Source organism: Odocoileus virginianus, chromosome 19 (assembly GCF_023699985.2).
Source record: "Odocoileus virginianus isolate 20LAN1187 ecotype Illinois chromosome 19, Ovbor_1.2, whole genome shotgun sequence".
NCBI classification, from domain to species: domain Eukaryota; kingdom Metazoa; phylum Chordata; class Mammalia; order Artiodactyla; family Cervidae; genus Odocoileus; species Odocoileus virginianus.
In genome coordinates this window covers 10,024,268-10,042,497 of record NC_069692.1, presented here as the reverse complement: position 1 = coordinate 10,042,497, position 18,230 = coordinate 10,024,268, and the positions used below count along the sequence as shown (strand labels likewise).

The window sequence follows — 18,230 nt, the reverse complement described above, 5'->3', positions numbered from 1 at the left end:
AATTTTCAAAATTAATTATATCCCCTGATAATCATTTATTCTGTAGACATTAACTTTTTATATAATGCTTATAGAGCTAGCTATCTCTTTGTACCCTACCTTCAGCACTTTGGTCAATTTAATATTTTTATTCACTTACTAATTTGTAAATTTATGTTTGGCTCACTTAGTAATTTGCACTTGAAATAATCAATGTAATTACATATATAATAGTCATTATTGTTAAAACAGCTTATGAGCCTGTTAGTAAAATGAAAATGAATATTAAATATCTGAACTTCCAGAATTAAAATATTTCAATAAGAATTCTATTTTCATTTGTCATTGTAAGTACAACATAAAATGTACAGTTGTATAAATCACCTTGAATTCTGTGAGCTATTTCAGCATTTAGCATAGTTACTTTAAAATGCTTCAAAATTAATTTTATATTAATTAAGAAAACAGTTATCAAAATTAATTTATCTATAAATGTTATGATAGTCTTTGAATGCCTATGCTGCTGTCAAGGTCTAATTTGAGTTAAGATTTTTCAAGAAAGGTGAAATTAGATTTCTAATAGTTGAGGAATAGATGTGGTAGAATATTTATATGAACCTATTATGTCTCTTTTTAATATACAGTAAAATGCCATCACTTTATATTGCCTAAAAATTATGAAAACAAACATTCAGGTACTTCTTAATAAGAGTTGAAAATATGTATTAAATTTGTCAAAATGTAGTAGTCTTATTATAACATTAATATTTGCTAAAGTTTCTATATTATGTATATAAATAGCTCAACAATAAGAAAATCTTAATTGTGGTCAACTATTAAAACTATATCTCCCCCCTACAACTTTCACTCTCCCTTTTTTAATAAAGTAATGACTTTCTCTACTATTTCAGTCGAGTGTGGATAAGTGAGATTTTACTGTATTTTCATATTTCTGTACGTTTGTATCTGGGCACTTATATTTTTGATTTGGATGTAAATATCTTTACTTTTTCACTGTGGTCTTACAGAAATACATTGTGAATTTGATTTGTTTACTACATTTAAATAATATCTTAAAAAAAGTCTATCTGATGTAATTTATACACTGAAACCACACTGTAACACTATTTGTTATGCAGTGAAATTATGTATATGTAAGATGGGCCTCTTTGAGATTGTGTGAAATTTAAATACTTAAGTACCAAAAGCACCTGGGATGAAATTATCTCCCATACGTACTGGGGTACACAGACCTCCACTAGTCAAAGTTAACAGTGATGTTCCAGTGTGTTTATTTTGAAAGAAAGCAGTGCAGACATTTATTTTCTTCTTTCTTATTGTAGGCTCCCAGCAGTCTTATGGAGACCCTTGAACAGCATCTAAATACATTAGAAGGAAAGAAACCTGGAAACAAGTACGCATTAGTTGTATATTCTGAATAAGACAGAAAAATACTAGAGTTGTTCTTTATACAATGAGATTTATCATGGTACTGCAGTTTCATGGTATGCTTTATTGTAATTCTCCTCAGTTCCCTCAAAACCCCCCTTCCTGTTAACTTATGATAGCATAACCCCATATAGGTGATCTATTTGCGGGCTAATGCAGCAGATTAGTAGGTTGTACCTGTGTTGGCTGAACTTGCTGACTTATTTATTTGCCCTCAGAAGGGACTCATAATCCTCAGAAAGAGTTGCTTGTGTCTAAAAGTTGAGGCTGTCATCAATGGGCACAAGTAAGAATGAGCCCAATTTCCCAAGCAGCCTTTGAAGGCTGTTACGTTACCAACCCCACTGTGGAAAAAGCAAAGCCCTCTGGCATCGCTTTCTGCACTCCAGACTTTCCCCTCGTGGACCCTTCGGCATGGCATGCTGCTGACACTTGACTCAGAGATCTTTTTCTAGACAAAGTAGCAGTCGAGCAGTGAGAAGTGCACTTTTAGTATATTTTCAACCTTTGTGTTTGGACACTTGGATTTATGTACATTTTTCCCGATCACATGCCTAAAATGTCCAGGCTCCATTTTTGTTCCCTCCAGCCAGGGTCATACTTGGCTGTTCACAAGACCTGATCCTTTCCCGTTTTACTGCCTTGCTTAGACTGTAATTCTGCTAATCTTGGATGCCTGCCTCTCCTTGTCTCTGTGTGTGGGCATCTTATACATCCCGGGAAGGCCATCTCATGAAGCCTTCCTTAATCATGCACTGCACTGTGTTATGACTTCCCTTCTCCTCCTCCCCCCACCCTCATATGTACTTTAAATGGATTTTCTGTTTGCTAAGGTCAGAGACTATTTTGTACTTCATTATCTTCATCTAAAACCTTAATGGAGCTGTCTCTACAGAGCCAGTGTGAAATCTGTTTTGTTGATGTTCCAGCTGTAAGTTGATTCTGTTTAGATGGACAGCAGAAATTGGCAGAGACAACCCATGAACTGCTCATTGCAGGGCTGTCGGCTGACCATGGATTTTACCTGTGATACAGCTATTAAAATACATCTTCTCTCTGCTTGTTTCTCTCTGGGCATTCTCCTAGAATCTAGATTGTTGTGTCTCAGAGTCACTTTTTTTGCTTGTTGTTTCATTAGCTAAGGGTTATTTGTCTGTTACAAGTTAGTATAAAAATTATTGCATGTCTTAAATTTTCAATAATAAGCAATGACGTGGGACTCTCTCAGGCAGTGATGCAGAGCTGTTTGGAGTGACGAATGGCAGGACCTCTCAAAGGCTCTGTCAGGGTTGTACTGTTGTTCCAGATCTGTCCCCACTTCACTGTTGGCCAAGGATGATCGTACTTTTGTGGGTAGATTGACGTCACCTGAAAAGGCATGAGAGTAGTAAGTCACGAAAGAAGGTGGCCACTTCCAGTAATTGCAGCCCCTTCCCCCACACCATATTAGGGTGTCTAGGAAGCCAGATGAGTTACCTAGGATTTAAACCAAAGGACACAGGAAGCCTGAGCAGTATCCCTGCTCCTCTGGCCGGTGCAGAGCCTCTCCCTGGGCAATGCAGGATGCGCATGGGTGCAAGGCGGATAAGCTGGCTTATCTGCCGTCTTTTCCCCTCCGGTCCTCACACCCCGCACAGGTCTACCCTTTTCCCTGCTTAAGTCGGCCAGGGCAGCTTTCATGTGAAAAGCCATCTCCCAGAGTGAATTTCATCAGCCTAACTTCAGATCTCAAGCTGCCCCCTTGTGGCTGCTACAAACTATTTTGGGGCTATTTAGCTATGGACATTTAGAGTAGTAAAATAAAAACTTAATGTCTTTTGTTTTGAATTACCTTTGAGCATAATTTTCCTTTCTCCTTTAAAATCATTTTATGCTTGTCAGATTTCTTTTCTGAATTGGCTGAGACCACCTCTGAACTTGTCTTTGCTTATTCCCTATTTTTAAAATAAATGAACTATAGTAGTTAACTGTTTATTTCTTTGTATGTTTGTGCTTACCTGGGAACTTAAGTGAAGGGTGAGTACTATATTGAGTGACTTTTTTGCATTTGGTTATTACTAAAAATGCAAAAAACACTCTTAAGATTCCACATTTGGTATTTAGAACATTTAAAACTGATTTCTGTCCATTTTACATATCTGTGTTTTTTCCATTATACTTTTGAAATTTGTCTCTCAAGGTGACTGGCATAAATGGTTTTACTTTATTTTGGTGTTAAATCAAGAGTAATGAACTCTCTTAGGTGGCTGTACAGATATTCCTCTTAGATTTTAGAAATCAAAGACTTCTTCACTTGTTTAGTAAACAAAAGATTTCCCTATGGCTCATGGCAAGAACTACCAAAAGACAGTGTTACACAGAAAATTAATTAAAGAGGTTTTCTTTGTCTTCTAGGAGCAGTATAAAATTATTCTAAGTAGATACTTAAAAAGAAGCATTTTCAAATGTCTGCCAAAAAATATGTAGGCCTTTTATATTTAGTGCCTTATATCCACTGATAACTCATTTTTGGAATTTTCTGCAATACTGTGTGATATGCATTTGTACATTATCTGTTTCGGTAATTCCACAGAACAAAAGAGAAAACTTGATTTTGTTTTATATGTGGATTTACTAGCTGTTGAGGGTGCAAGAAACCTCAAGTTTAGTGTAATTAAAATTATTTGGAAGAGACAGGTTTTTCTCATATGCATTTTGTCTATTTTTCTGGCTAGCATTTGTGACCAAAACTATGCAGGGATTAGTGTTATGAATAAGAAATAAAATGTCTTCTTTTGATAGCTTACCATTAACACATTGGTAGCAAACCTTGGCATTTTCTGTGTTCATCATAAAAAGCTATGGTTTGTTTGTAACGTTTTACAAGATTTAGGGTACATTACTATAGGTCATTCTTTCTTGTCTTAAATTACATTCATGCCTTATTTTTCCCCAACATGATTCACTGTGTACTAAATTTCTCTAGCTGAAGTAATTGAAATAAGTACTGAAATAAGTACCAGGCTTTAAATAATGTCATATTTTATATCTAAAGATTATAACATTTTCTTTTATAAAGGGTTAACAGCCAGTGGTAGGGTAGGAAATCAGCTAATGAAGAGGTAAAAAGAAGCAGTTCGTGTATTATGTAAGAGAGGAACAAATGTGCTGGGCTCTCCTGTGTTTTTCGTCAGGACAGGCTGGAATGTGAAACGTGCACAGACAGACTTGGACCGGAGCCTGAAATCTACCATTAAAGAATGATGAGGCTTGGGCAAGTTATTTACCTTTTTGAGCCTCAGAGCCCTCAGACTTTAATCAGTGATGAATGATGCTTCTTAAAGTAGTGGCCCCAGTGGGAACACCTCTGGTTCTACTTTTTTGAGGAAATTATGACGAAACCTGGATCTGGTCCATGGAAACAGAGATCGTACATCCTGACAGTTGTTTCATAACAAAATAACTGTTAAAGATGTTTGGCTAATTTATTCTGCAATATATTTATCTGATATAAAGCAATGAGATAGATTCGCTTCCTTCAAAAAACTTGGCATCTAGTGGCAAAGACAGGCGAATAAGATACAGTGCAATAAGTGGAATGATTGGAGGAGACGGACAGTAGGAGATTTTTGCTTATTCCACGGGGTAACTACAAATGTCATTTAGTAATAGAACTCATGCAGGAGTTTGGCAAGCTGATTCTTGTGCCAGTGATGATATTTTGTACTTAGGTTTGAGCATGATATTCTTTAATAGTATGTGGAGAAATTATGTCATTTTTACTATATCTTTATTTTGCTACAGAGCACAGAATATGTCAGAAACTTTTATATATTAGTTTGGACCCGTAGTTCAAAAAGTTCTTGTTCATCCTCAGTTCTCTTTTCTGCATTAATATTTCTCATTGTGTTGGTACCACTAAGAATTGATTCATGAAAAGCTCTTGAGAGAGAAACAAATTAATTTCCATTAACTCATTCTTAGAAAGTGACCATGTCAGATGGCTTCTATGTTTCTGTTTTGACTTTGCAGAGTTAAGACTATTACTTTCTTGAGTTTTTATTTAGACCTAACTCCTTTCCTTTTCCACATATTTAAAGAGAAGAAATGGTAGGAGTGGAGAAATTATTAACCAAAAACTCATTAGGGGATTTTCTACCTTAGTACTAGATTTGTAGGTTCCTAAGTTTCTGAGATACAGAGAATCTGTGATTCCATTTATTTCAGTAGACCCTTAATAAGCAGCATACATAAACATATATCCTTTTCTTCATGGGGTATGTTTACACTGAAGATAGCAGCCAAACTAAACATAGCCTAACCAAGCATTACCCTTAGGCTTCTATCTACATTATATCACAGAGATCTCTGTGAGCCCTTGTTTTCATGTTCATTTTCAGTAAAAACTAAACAGGAAATGGCAGGCATGTGTTTGCAAATGAAGTTGAACATAAGAGATATTAAAATGCATCTAAAGTGTTAAATTTCTTTTGCTATATCCAGTAAAACGAAGAATTCATGATACTGTACCAAACTCCAGTTACTAAATCTCTGCTAATTTTATTTTGCTCCTGCCACCTGTGCTATTATCTCTGTAAATAAATAGAAGACCCTGATGATATTCTTCTTATTTAAATCTCTTTTTTTTCCTTCATCATGTTTCCTTACTAATTTATTTTCTGACAACTCAAGGTAGTAAAATCTAAGCTGTTTAGGCAGTTGTTTCTGAAGCATTTTGCTGGAAATGATATACAATAATCAGTGCCACCAGTAATCTAACTGAAAAAAGAAATGTATTTCATCCTGATTTTCCCTCATTCCCATAGAAACAAGCATTGAGGTTACCATTCTTCTCAAGCTCTCAAGTTTTCACAGGGTAACGAGAACATTTCTCATAGATAGTTTTCATTACAGCCAAGAAAAAAAAGACAAGCTCTAGGACATGAAAGCTGAGACACATATCAGGCATGGGGTGTGTAGGGATTTCTTTTATTCTGGTGTTCCTTTTATGTATCACAATTTGATTAAATGAATCCCAGTGCACTTTAACCTTCATGGGTTTTCTAACTTTTAAAAATACTAAACCAGATAGTTTTGAAAAAAGAATCTATAAAGCATTATTTTTCCCAGGTCTTCTTGGGCAAATTTTTTAAAATTGCAACTTGAGGAGTTTATTTTTGATGGACGTAGGCAATACAGATCAGCTCCAGTAGTTAACTGAGTTGCTAGAGATACAAAAAAAGATTTTGAATTTAAGAATTTTTAGCACTAGAAGTTTAGTGGATGGAAAATATTAGAAGATGTCAGATAAAACTTGTTTTTAGAAAATAGCTTATGCATCACTAAAAAAAGGTCTGTATATAAACAAGTTAATGCTTGACCAAGCATCAGACTTAAATGCTTCTACAAATGTATTCAGGTTTATTTAGTTTTTATTCTTTTTGGTTTCCTTTTAGATCTGGTGCTCCCTCTCCATTAAGTAAGGTAAGTTTGTCTTGTGTTTTGACTTTTTTAACAACTTCCAATTGTAGAGCTCAGTGACAGTAAGTACATTCACTTTGTTGGGCAGCCATCGCTATTATCCATTTTGGAGAACATTTTCTTCCCAAGCTGAAACTCTGTACCCTTTAAACACTTACTCATCATTCCCCACCCTCATCCCCTACACCCCCAGCTCCTGGCAAGGCACCGTTCTATTTTTCTTTGCTATGATTTTGACAACTCCAGGTGCCTCAAATAAGTTGAACCTCTCAGTATCTGTTCTTTTGTGACTGGCATATTTTACTTAGCAGACTATCTTCCACGTTCATCCATGTTGTATTGGGTTGGCCAAAAAGTTCGTTTGGGTTTTCCCTTAAGATCTTAGCATATATCAGAAATTTCCTTTCTTTTGAAGTCTGAATACTATTCCATTCTATGTATAGACCACGTGTTGTTCATCCATCCCTCCATAGATGATCACTTAGGTCACTTCCACCTTTTCGTTATTGTAAATAATGCTTCCGTGAACACGGTATACAAATATCTGTTCGAGTCCCTGTTTGCAGTTCTTTAGAGTCTGCACCCAGAAGTGAATTTGCTGAATCATATGATAATTTTGGAGGAGGGCATGGCAACCCACTCCAGTATTCTTGCCTGGAGAATCCCATAGACAGTGGAGCCTGGTGGGTTACAGTCCATGGGGTCACAAAAAGTCGGGCCAACTGAGTGACTAACACCTTCACTTTCATGGAAATTTTATTTTGAATTTTTTGAGGAAAGGTAAGGTAATTTTTTTTTTTTGTATTTCCTCTTACATTAGTTTCTCAGTCCAATATCATATGGCAATGTCTACTTAGCCCTCTATCTGGACTAAACATTTTTTTAAGTAGGAGAAATTTTCATACATTTATATTACAACTGAGAACAAATATATCAGTGTAACAACTTACTAGTTTCAAAGGACTTTCAAGAACTCTGAATCACAGCCTGGTGAGATAAATAAGGCACATGATGTTGTGCCTGCCTTGATGGTGCATGCATGTTAAGTCGCTTCAGTTGTGCCCGACTCTTTACGATAGTATGGACCATAGCCCACCAGGCTTCTCTGTCCATGGGATTCTCCAGGCAAGAATACTGGAGTGGGTTACCATGCCCTCCTCCAGGGGATTTTCCTGACCCAGGGATCGAACCTGAGTCTCTTAACGTCTATCTGCACTGATACATGGGTTCTTGACCACTAGTGCCACCTGGAATGGTAATGAAACCAATTGTTGTTGGGTATCCTTCCAAACACGTCTTTTAGACCATCTGTCGTAATAACTGTCAGAGCTCCTTCCACTCCCTCTCTCCTTTAGTGTCTTGTAAAGACAGGATTAGGGTTGTCAGTGACAAGAGTGATTTAGTTCTATAGGTCGGTAGTTTAGATTTGCCATTGTATTTTTCAGGCAAAAATGTGATATGATGTGCTCTTTCCTCTTTGCCGAATTTCTGTCATGTAACTAATATTATTACAGACAAGAAAGATGGCATTATGAGTGCCCAGGGTACCCCAGACACCCGTACTCTGTCAGCACGTGGCCCTCTGCCTGAGAGTCCCTCAGGTAGAGCCAGCGGTCAGACAGACAGACAACTGAAGCTCCCTGGTAATTCTGCTACACAGCCGACTGTAACATCACGTCTGGGGAGGAATTCTGTCCTAGGCCTGCCGAGCCGAGTGTGATGAGACTCTGGAATCCTTTTAAGATGGCCTGTTTTGGCATTTTTGCCAAATCAAATTTTGACTTTTTTTTCTTTTTGTAATAACAGGATTATTTTGGTTCTGTTTTCCTCCCTTCCTCATCTCTTCAGAGCTTATTATTACAAGGCAGTTTTTAATAAGCCTTTGGAGACCATTTCTGCATTTCTGTTTGTAGATTCATTGCTGTCAGTACATCCTCCTTGGTATTTCCTAAACATCACTTTCTAAGCTTATTTACATGTGTCGGTTGAAACAAAAACCACAAATTTATTTCAGAGTTGTCAGTGTCCACAGCGGACAGCATGCGAACTCGTTTTTGTCAGTTGTTTCTATTCCCTTGTTACTCTCACATTCTGTTTGGAAACTTTGAATTTTTGGTGAAGAACAAAGCTTGAGTTGACCCTTTCTGAGCAGCAGTGTTCATACTGCTCTTGGGTTCATCTTTCATCTTTTTTGGAAGCACTGAGTGCTTGGCACTTGTACATCTTTGGATTTTGAATTTGTTATTAGCTATATTCTTAGTGCTTCTGCCCATACTCAGTCACTCAGTTGTTTCTGACTCTTTGCAAGCCTATGGACAGTGCCAAGCTCCTCTGTCCGCAGATTATCCTGGCAAGAATACTAGAGTGGGTTGCCATGTCCTCCTCCAGGGGATCTTCCTGACCCAGGGATTGAACCTGCGTCTCATGTCTCCTGCGTTGGCAGGTGGAGTCTTTACTACTGAGCCACCTGGGAAGCCCAAGTAAGAATACTGGATCAGGTTGCAATTTCCTCCTCCAGGGGATCTTCCTAGTCCAGGGATCAGACCCCTCTCCTATGGCCTCCTGCATTTGCAGGATAGTTCTTTACCACTGAGCCACCTGGGAATCATATTCTTAGGCAAATAGCTGTTTGTTGTTCAGTCGCTAAGTGGTGTCCCACTCTTTGCAAGACACCGTGGACTGCTGCATGCCAGGCTTCCCTGTCCTTCACTATCTCCCAGAGTTTGCTCAAACTTATGTCCGTTGAGTTGGTGATGCCATCCAATCATTTCATCATCTGTTCTCCCCTTCTTCTCCTGCCCTCAATCTTGGCTTCCCTGTCCTTCACTATCTCCCAGAGTTTGCTCAAACTTATGTCCGTTGAGTTGGTGATGCCATCCAATCATTTCATCATCTGTTCTCCCCTTCTCCTCCTGCCCTCAATCTTTCCCCACACCTGGGTCTTTTCCAATGAGTCGGGTTCTTCATATCAGGTGGCCAGAGTATTGAAGCTTCAGCTTCAACATCAGTCCTTCCAAAGAATATTCAGGATTGATTTCCTTTAGGAATGACTGGTTTGATATCCTTACTGTCCAAGGGACTCTCAAGAGTCTTCTCCAACACCACAGTTGGAAAGCTTCAATTCTTCGGCACACAGCCTTCTTTATGGTCCAACTCTTAACATCTGTACATGATTCCTGGGAAAACTATAGCTTTGACTGTATGGACCTATTAAATAGATACTATTTAAGTCTGGAAACTCCTATACATTGCTTATCTCCTCAGTCCTTTTTCTTAATTTATTCTTTTTCAAATTTCCTCTACATTTGGTCTGCTGGAAATTAGGTGTCCTGTTACAGCAGTGGCTGATGGCCCTTGCTTGGTCTTGGTCTTGGTGCATTTTGCTTGCTGTTACGTATCATTTCCACTTACAGAACTGAGTATCAGTGCACTGTTTTTTTTTTTTTCCCCCCAGTGGACTGTTTTGAGATGATCCATTCATCTTTCTCTTGTGAATACAGGCAAATTAAATATACCAAGTTAAAAAAAAATAGAATTAGGATAGTTACTATACAAGCATCTTATTTTTTTAATATATTATCTGACTATCAGGTCCTCTTCTTAAACCAGCTTGGGACAATAAATGTTGGGTTTTATTTCACTTTTTAAATTTTTATCTTTTCATATTAGTGAAGGTCTATCCTCAGGCTGTCAGTGACTTGAATCTTGTTTGGGGATTGTTCTCTGCTGTCTGTGAACTATTTTTTAAGTTAGGTTTCTAGATGTTACAGGCATCTGAGAAGATTTTGCATGCAGTCTGTTTAAGATGCAGAAAAGAATGGCCTTGGTTTTAAAGCAATCATTGCAATTGATTTTTTTTTTTTTTTTCATTTTTGCAGCTAGCAAGATCTTTCCCACTAATTTTTTGTTTAGGAAATATGTTTGGCTTTCATTTTTTTTTTAATTGAAGTATACTTGATTTACAATGTGGTAGTAGTTTCTGATGTTCAGCGAAGTGATTCAGTTTTATATATGTGTGTTAATTCTTTTCAGTTTTTTTTCCATTATAGGTTATACCAGGTGTTAAATGTAGTTCACCATGCTATACATATTCAGTAGGACCTTTTTGTCTGTTTTACATATAGTAGTGTGTATTTGTTAATCCCAAGCTCCTAATTTATTACTTGGCTTTGATTATAAATATATGCATAGAAGTCATTGCAATGTTAGGACAAACACTTTGTCATGATTCTATATAAATTACATATAATTTGTAATATTTGAAACATGTTTTGTCCACTATTGATTATTTATTATAATTCTCAATTTGAAATGTTCTTGAGTTTTTTCCTCCCATGAGAAGCTACCGGATGGCATAGGTCTGCAGAGTGGGGGGTCTGTCACCCTGTGTCCTGTAGATTCAGATTTGACCAGAGCATGCTGTGCCTCTTCCCTTTCAGTCTTCTCCAGCCACAACTGTTACGTCGCCTAATTCTACACCAGCTAAAACTATTGACACATCGCCTCCAGTTGATTTGTTTGCAACTGCATCGGCAGCTGTACCAGTCAGGTTAGTTCATGAGAATGCAGCAAACTGTTTATTAATATTTTGATTAGGTTTTTATTTTATTTTTATGTATTGAACCCAAATGACTTCACAAAATGAAATGTTTTTCTAGTGAATGTATGCTATTTTGGGTTATTTTCAGGTACACGGAATAAGTTCTTCTACACCTTATACAGTTATTTAAGTTTGTACCTCTCAAAGTGTAAGAAAGACCTAAGCTCTGGGAATTGCCTTGTTGCTCAGATATTTGGGAAAGAAAGTGGAAGAAAGATACACACATTTCAGGTTCTTCTGAAAAGGATGATACGGACAGTGTTTTCTGAAATTCATTTCTTCTTTTGTGAAATTTAAAGGATGTCTTGAAGTGCTATAAAATGAAATGAAGTGAAGTGAAATGCAATTGTAGGTCGAGTAGGTGGTACATATGAGGAACTCCAACTCCGCTTGTAGGAAGAAACTGTCAGGATGCTCCTAATTGCTTTTATAGCACCTGAAAGTCAGAATAGTAGTGAGAAAGATGGGGATGGCTGTGTGTTGTATGAAATCTCTGAGGTGCCTAAAAGGAAGCCCCAACTAAGAGAGGCTTGCTCAGGTATTAATTTTAGGTCAACTCTTTGTTTTGTTCTTTTGCCTTGACAAGATTCTAGTCCCATCTTGTAGTATCTGTGACTCTGATTATGAATGCTCTGTACTTGGAGACTTGAATTTTGAACTGAACAATAAATCCACATAATGTATCCATGTAAACTATGCCTGTTGGTCTCCACTCACTTAATTCTAGTTTTATAATCACAGGCTTGGAAAGGCCAAGTCCTTTCTGCCTCTATACCAGGATAAATTGCTTCTTATAAAAGCTTTGATTCAGGTCTTAATAATAAATGTTTCTCTATTTTGGCTTTAAACCAGTTGTACTTATGAAACAGATATCAAAACTAGGCAAGTTTCAAAGAATATTACTTGCAAATCTAATATGTAAAACAGATAGGGATTGAACTGCTATTTTTAAAGAGGGTTGGGGAACCTGGACCCTGATGTATCTGATCTCACAGCCTTTAAGCCAGTGCTCCTTAAACCTGAATGGACAGTGAACACCTGGGGTCACATTAAAATAAAGACTCTGATATAGTAAATATGAGGTAAGCCTGGGACTTTGCATTTCTAACAAGGTCCCCAGATGCTGTTAGTTTGGAGATCGTACTTTGAATAGCAAAGCTCTAGGCTCTTTCTTGGAACTTCTATAGATGAAAGAGCTTTGGAAAGCACAGCCCCATCTGAGTAAGAGTGAGAAAACATGGAATTGTTTATGGATGAGGCCTCTTACAGGCCAACTTGATATAGTGCAATTTAACGTAGAGAAAAGGTACAATAGTGATTATTCATTTTTTGGTTTATAAGTAAATTCTTCTTTTCAAGATAAGAATTATTTACCATGATACAAAAATAAAATATACAAAAAATTTTAGGAAATAGAGAAAAGGAAAAAATTACCAATAATTCTCTTTAATATTTGGAGCATGTTTCCTTTTGTCAGAGTCTCATAATCAGCATTTCAGATGCTCCCCAGTGGATATAACATGTTTAAAATTCCCCCTTACTTTGAGGCATTTAGATTTTCCCTTTTTCTTTCTGCTCTATGATTCGCTGAGTAAGCCATTTCTTGAAGTATGATTTAACTTTGTTATCCGTGGAGCAGGAGTTGGCAGACGATGGCCCATAGATCAGATCTAGCCCCCTGTCTTTGTAAATAAATTTGTATTGCAACAAAGGCATGTTTATTTGTTTACACACTGTGTCTTTTTTCATGCTGCACTGGCAGAGTCAAGTAGTGACAGAGGCTGTCTAGCCCACAAACCTTAGATGCTTAGCATCTGTCCCTTGACAGAGATAGTCGGCCAACTCTTGGTATAGAAGGACATATGTTTTACTGCTGTACTTTCACAAATATTATTCTCTTGCTGGATTTAAAATATCCAAAATCTGTGATGTTTTCTGCCTAAGTCTTTATTTGAAAAACATCTTTACATTTTAAAATTTCAAAAATCTGATTGTAAAATGATACTTGCCTTTCAGCACTTCGAAACCGTCTAGCGATCTCCTGGACCTCCAGCCAGACTTCTCCCCTGCAGGGGCAGCGGCAGCGGCAGCGGCACCAGCACCACCTTCAGGAGGCGCCACTGCGTGGGGAGGTGAGTGGAATCAGACAGCTCTGCCATTTTTCTATTTGGTTGTTTTCATTCAGGTTATATTTGTCACTCTTTCCTTCTGATTATCCAAAATGGCGCTAGAAACTGGGGGAGAAAATGCTAAAAATGGCAACGATTGATTGAAATATGTATTGAAAGAGAGACAAAAGGTACCCGTATGTGCATGTGGTCTGTCGCTCAGTCATATCCAACTCTTCCCAACCTCATGGAGTGTACCCCTCCAGGCTCCTCTGTCCATGGGATTCTCCAGGCAAGAATACTGGACTAGGTTGCCATTTCCTCCTCCAGGGGATCTTCTCAACCCAAGGATGGAACCCATGTCTCCTGTGTCTCCTTCATTGAAAAGCAAATTCTTTACCACTGAGCCACCTGGGAAGCCCCCAAAGTACCCAAAATACAGTTAAAATAGTTTATTATTAAAGTTGAAACAATGGGAGTATTTTTTCTTAGCTATTCTCAAATCCTGATGGTTTTTAATAATTGCTCTCTAAGAGTTCAGGCCTTAGAAGATTGTGTGTTTCCTTCAGAAATTATGAGAGTACTGAAAGGCAGCATTTTGAATTTGCTTTGTTTAAGTGTGATCTCCCTAGTTGATTTCTTTAGATCTGAATTGGTTTTATTCATATTGTATTTTATTTCATGCAATTGGAAATCTGGGATAGATTCTTATTTGTGCCAGAAAAGATCTATACAAAACTTGTTAAGAGCAATCACATGTAAGTACTTGATTTCCATTTTATTCATGGATCTTGGGAAAAATCACACTTCTATACATATTTGATTTAAAAGGATACTTAATACCAATATAAAGTTAAGTTGATTATTGCTTCATTCCTATAAGTTTCACAGAGTTGGTATTAAATACCTTACTCTACCACATCAAACTATCAAAGTTAAAATTTTTTTTTAATTTGAAAATAGCTCATACAACTATAGACGTAACACAGAGGGAATGATATAAGCAAGATGGTCAAATAGGAGGCGTCCCATCATACCTCCCCACAGAAGTAACCATTTGGCAGCCATCCACAGACAAAAGTGCCTTTGTGGGTGCTTTGGGATCCAGGAAAGAGGTTGCAAAGCCCAAGATCAAGAAGGCTTGATTTGAGAATGCAGGTCCAGGTAGGAGGCTCATCAGCCTTGGTCCTGGCAACAGACCTGGAAACACCGCCGTGCCCCCGTGGACTCATTACAGTCACCCATGCATTAGGTAACAGGCCTGCTGACCTTGAAACTGTCTCAGCTGTGGACCCTGAAACTGCCTGTGACCCAGCTCCAGCCTCTCTCAGTCTTGGTCCAGGAGCAGTCTCGCCTGCCCAGAGATCTACCAGGAGACATACCCGTCTGTGCACTTAGAGACAGGCCCGGTGACCGTAGTCCAACCTCAGATCCTAAAGAAGCTTTGTGACTAGGCTCAGCCCCTTCCAGCTGCAGTCAGGAAGCTGTCCTGCCCACCTGGGGACTTTGTGGGACAGACTTATCCATACTCATAAGGGCAGGCCTACAGATCTTGGTCCCAACTTTGGACCTTCACACAAATATCAGACTTGATTTAGCCCCACTTGGCTATAGTCCAGGGCTAGTCCTTCCCAGCCCAGAGACCTCATAGAAGCTACACCCAAACATGCACTTGGTAACAAGCCCACCACCCCTGAACTCGACTGAAGACCCTAAAGTGGACCCTTGTTCCAGTTCCAGCCCTAGTAACCAAGGTTGTCAAGGCAGTCCTCTCCACTCAGGGACCAGGAGGCAGGATCCGCACCCACCTAAGACCCTGGTAACAGCCCCACCAACATGGGCACTGCAGCAGACCCAGGAGTAGCCACGTGAACTTGCCCCAACCCCATTCAACTGCAATCCCAGAGGGAACATCATCACCCCAAGGACCTGACAGGAGAAGATCTTCACCTGCCAAAACTAGTGTTTAAAAACAGGAAGAGGTGTTTTTCCTTCAAATGCACAGGCACCATCACAAGGCTATATGAAATACAAAGAATCAGGCAAAAAAAAAAAAAACCCCTCCATGACACTGCCAAAGGAAACTAATAAAGCTCAATAACTTACCCTAAAGAAATCTAGATTGTCTGCCAATGAATTCAAAATAATCATCCTAAAGAAGCTCAGTGAGATTCAAGGGAACACCTGCAGGCAAGAAAACAAAATCAGGAAAACTATACACGAACAAAATAAGAAAATAGAAACTATAGAAGAGAACAAAACAAGTTCTGAATGAAATAGACTGAACTAAAAAGAAAAACTCTATAGAGAGCTTCAACGGAAGACTGAATCAGAGAGTAAGAATCCACAAACTCAAAGATAGGTCATTAGAAAATAGCTAATTAAAGGAATAAAAAGGGAAAAAAGAGGACGCATACAGGACCTATGGGACATCATAAAATGAATGAAGATATGCATTGTAGAAGTCTCAGAAAGGAAGAAAGAAAGAAAGTGAAGTCACTCAGTCATGTCCGACTCTTTGTGACCCCATGGACTGTAGCCTACCAGGCTCCTCTGTCCGTGGTATTTTCCAGGCAAGAGTACTGGAGTGGGTTGCCATTTCAGAAGGAAAGCTTATTTAAAGAAACAGTGGCTTGTGGTGGTGGTGGTTTAGTCACTAAGTCATGTCGAACTGTTGCAACCCCATGGACAGTAGCCTGCCAGGCTCCTCTGTCCATGGGATTCTCCAGGCAAGAGTGGGTTGCCATTCCCATCTCCAGGGTATCTTCCCAACCCAGGAATCGAATCAAGGTCTTCTGCATTGCAGGCAGATTCTTTACCAACTGAGCTACCAGGGAAGCCCAAAATAGTGGCTGAAAACTAAAATCATGAGAGAGATATGGACATTTAAATTCATGGAATTCCAAAGTCTCCAAGCAAGAGCAATCCAAAGAATATTACCTAAGACACAGTATATAATCCAATTGTCATAAGTCAAAGACAAAGAGAAAAATTTGAAAACAACAAAAGAAAAGCAGTTTCTCCTATACAGGGAATCCTGGTAAGGCTATCAACATATAATGATAAAATCAATTCATTAAGACACTTGCTCCTTGGAAGAAAAGCTATGACAAACCTAGACAGCATATTAAAAAGCAGATACCTTTGCCTACAATGGTCCATATAGTCAAGGCTATGGTTTTTTCCGTAGTCATGTATGGATGTGAGAGTTGGACCATAAAGAAAACTGAGTGCCGAAGAATTGATGCTTTTGAACTGTGGTGTTGGAGAAGACTCTTGAGAGTCCCTTGGACTGCAAGGAGATCAAACTTGTCAATTGTAAAGGAAATCATTCCTAAATATTCATTGAAAGGACTGATGCTGAAGCTGAAGCTCCAGTACTTTGGCTACCTGATGCGGAGACCTGACTCATTAGAAAAGACCCTGATGCTGAGAAAGATTGAAGGCAGGAGGAAAAGGGGATGACAGAGGATGAGATGGTTGGATGGCATCACCGACTTGATGGACATGAGTTTGAACAAGCTCTAGGATGTGATGAAGGACAGAGAAGCCCGGCATGCTGCAGTCCACAGGGTCTCAAAGAGTCGAATACAACAGAGCAACTGAACAATAATTCATTCAGAGGATATAAACATCAAAATACCTAAACATGTGAAGCACATATTAACAGAACTGAAGGAGGAAATAGACAGCCATACGATAATAGTAAGGGGCTTCAGTATGCCAGTTTAAACAACAATAGATAGGTCATCCAAATGGAAAGTCAGTTAGGAAATAGAAAACTTGAATTACCTTACCTTCAATTACACTTATCCAAGGGAACCTACAGACATATACAGAAAATTTCTTTCAACGGAGCCAAATATACTTTCTTCTCAATTGCACATAGAAAATTCTCCAGGGAGGAGAATGTTGGGAAAAGAAAAAAATTTTGATGAAGATTGAAGTCATATCAAGTATTATTCCTGACCTTCAGTGGTATGAAACTAGAAATCAGTAACATAACAAAACTTTGAAAATTCACAAATACATGGAGATTTTATAACATATGGCCAACCAATGGGTCAAAGAAGAAATTAAAAAGAAATTTTAATGAATCTTGAGACTAAAGAAAATGGAAAACACAGTATATCAAAACTTACCTGATGCTGCAAAAGCAATACTAAGAGGGAAGTTTACAGTGCTAAATGCCTCCATTAAGAAAAAAAGACCTCAAACAATCTAGCTTTACATCTCATGGAATTAGGTAAAGAACAAACTTAGCCCAAAGATAGCAGAAGGATGGAAATAATAAAGATTAGAGCAGAAATAAATGAAATAGAGAGCAGAAAGATGTTAGAAAAGATCAACAAAACTGAGTTGGTTTTTTGAAAAGATAAAATTACTTTTGTGTATGTGCATGCTCAGGTGTATTTGACTCTTTGCGACCCCAAGGACTGTAGCCCACCAGGCTCCTCTGTCAGTGGAATTTTCCAGGTGAGAATACTGGATGGGTTGCTGTTTCCTACTCCAGGGAATCTTCTTGACCCAGAGATCAAACCAACATCTCCTGTGTCTCCTTCATTGCCAGGTGGATTCTTTACCACTGAGTCACCTGGGAAGCCCATAATTACCTTCGGCTAGACTAAATAAGA

At 38.3% G+C, this 18,230-nt stretch overlaps 1 protein-coding gene across 1 annotated transcript in view; it reads left to right on the top strand.

The window, feature by feature from the left end:
- The window catches only part of SNAP91 (synaptosome associated protein 91), a 166,489-nt gene that overhangs the window by 87,056 nt on the left and 61,203 nt on the right, over window positions 1–18,230 (top strand). Inside the window, 4 exon segments of the mRNA XM_070449843.1 lie at window positions 1,323–1,393; window positions 6,864–6,891; window positions 11,328–11,437; window positions 13,505–13,620. Of these exon segments, the coding sequence (XP_070305944.1) occupies window positions 1,323–1,393; window positions 6,864–6,891; window positions 11,328–11,437; window positions 13,505–13,620 (325 nt within the window).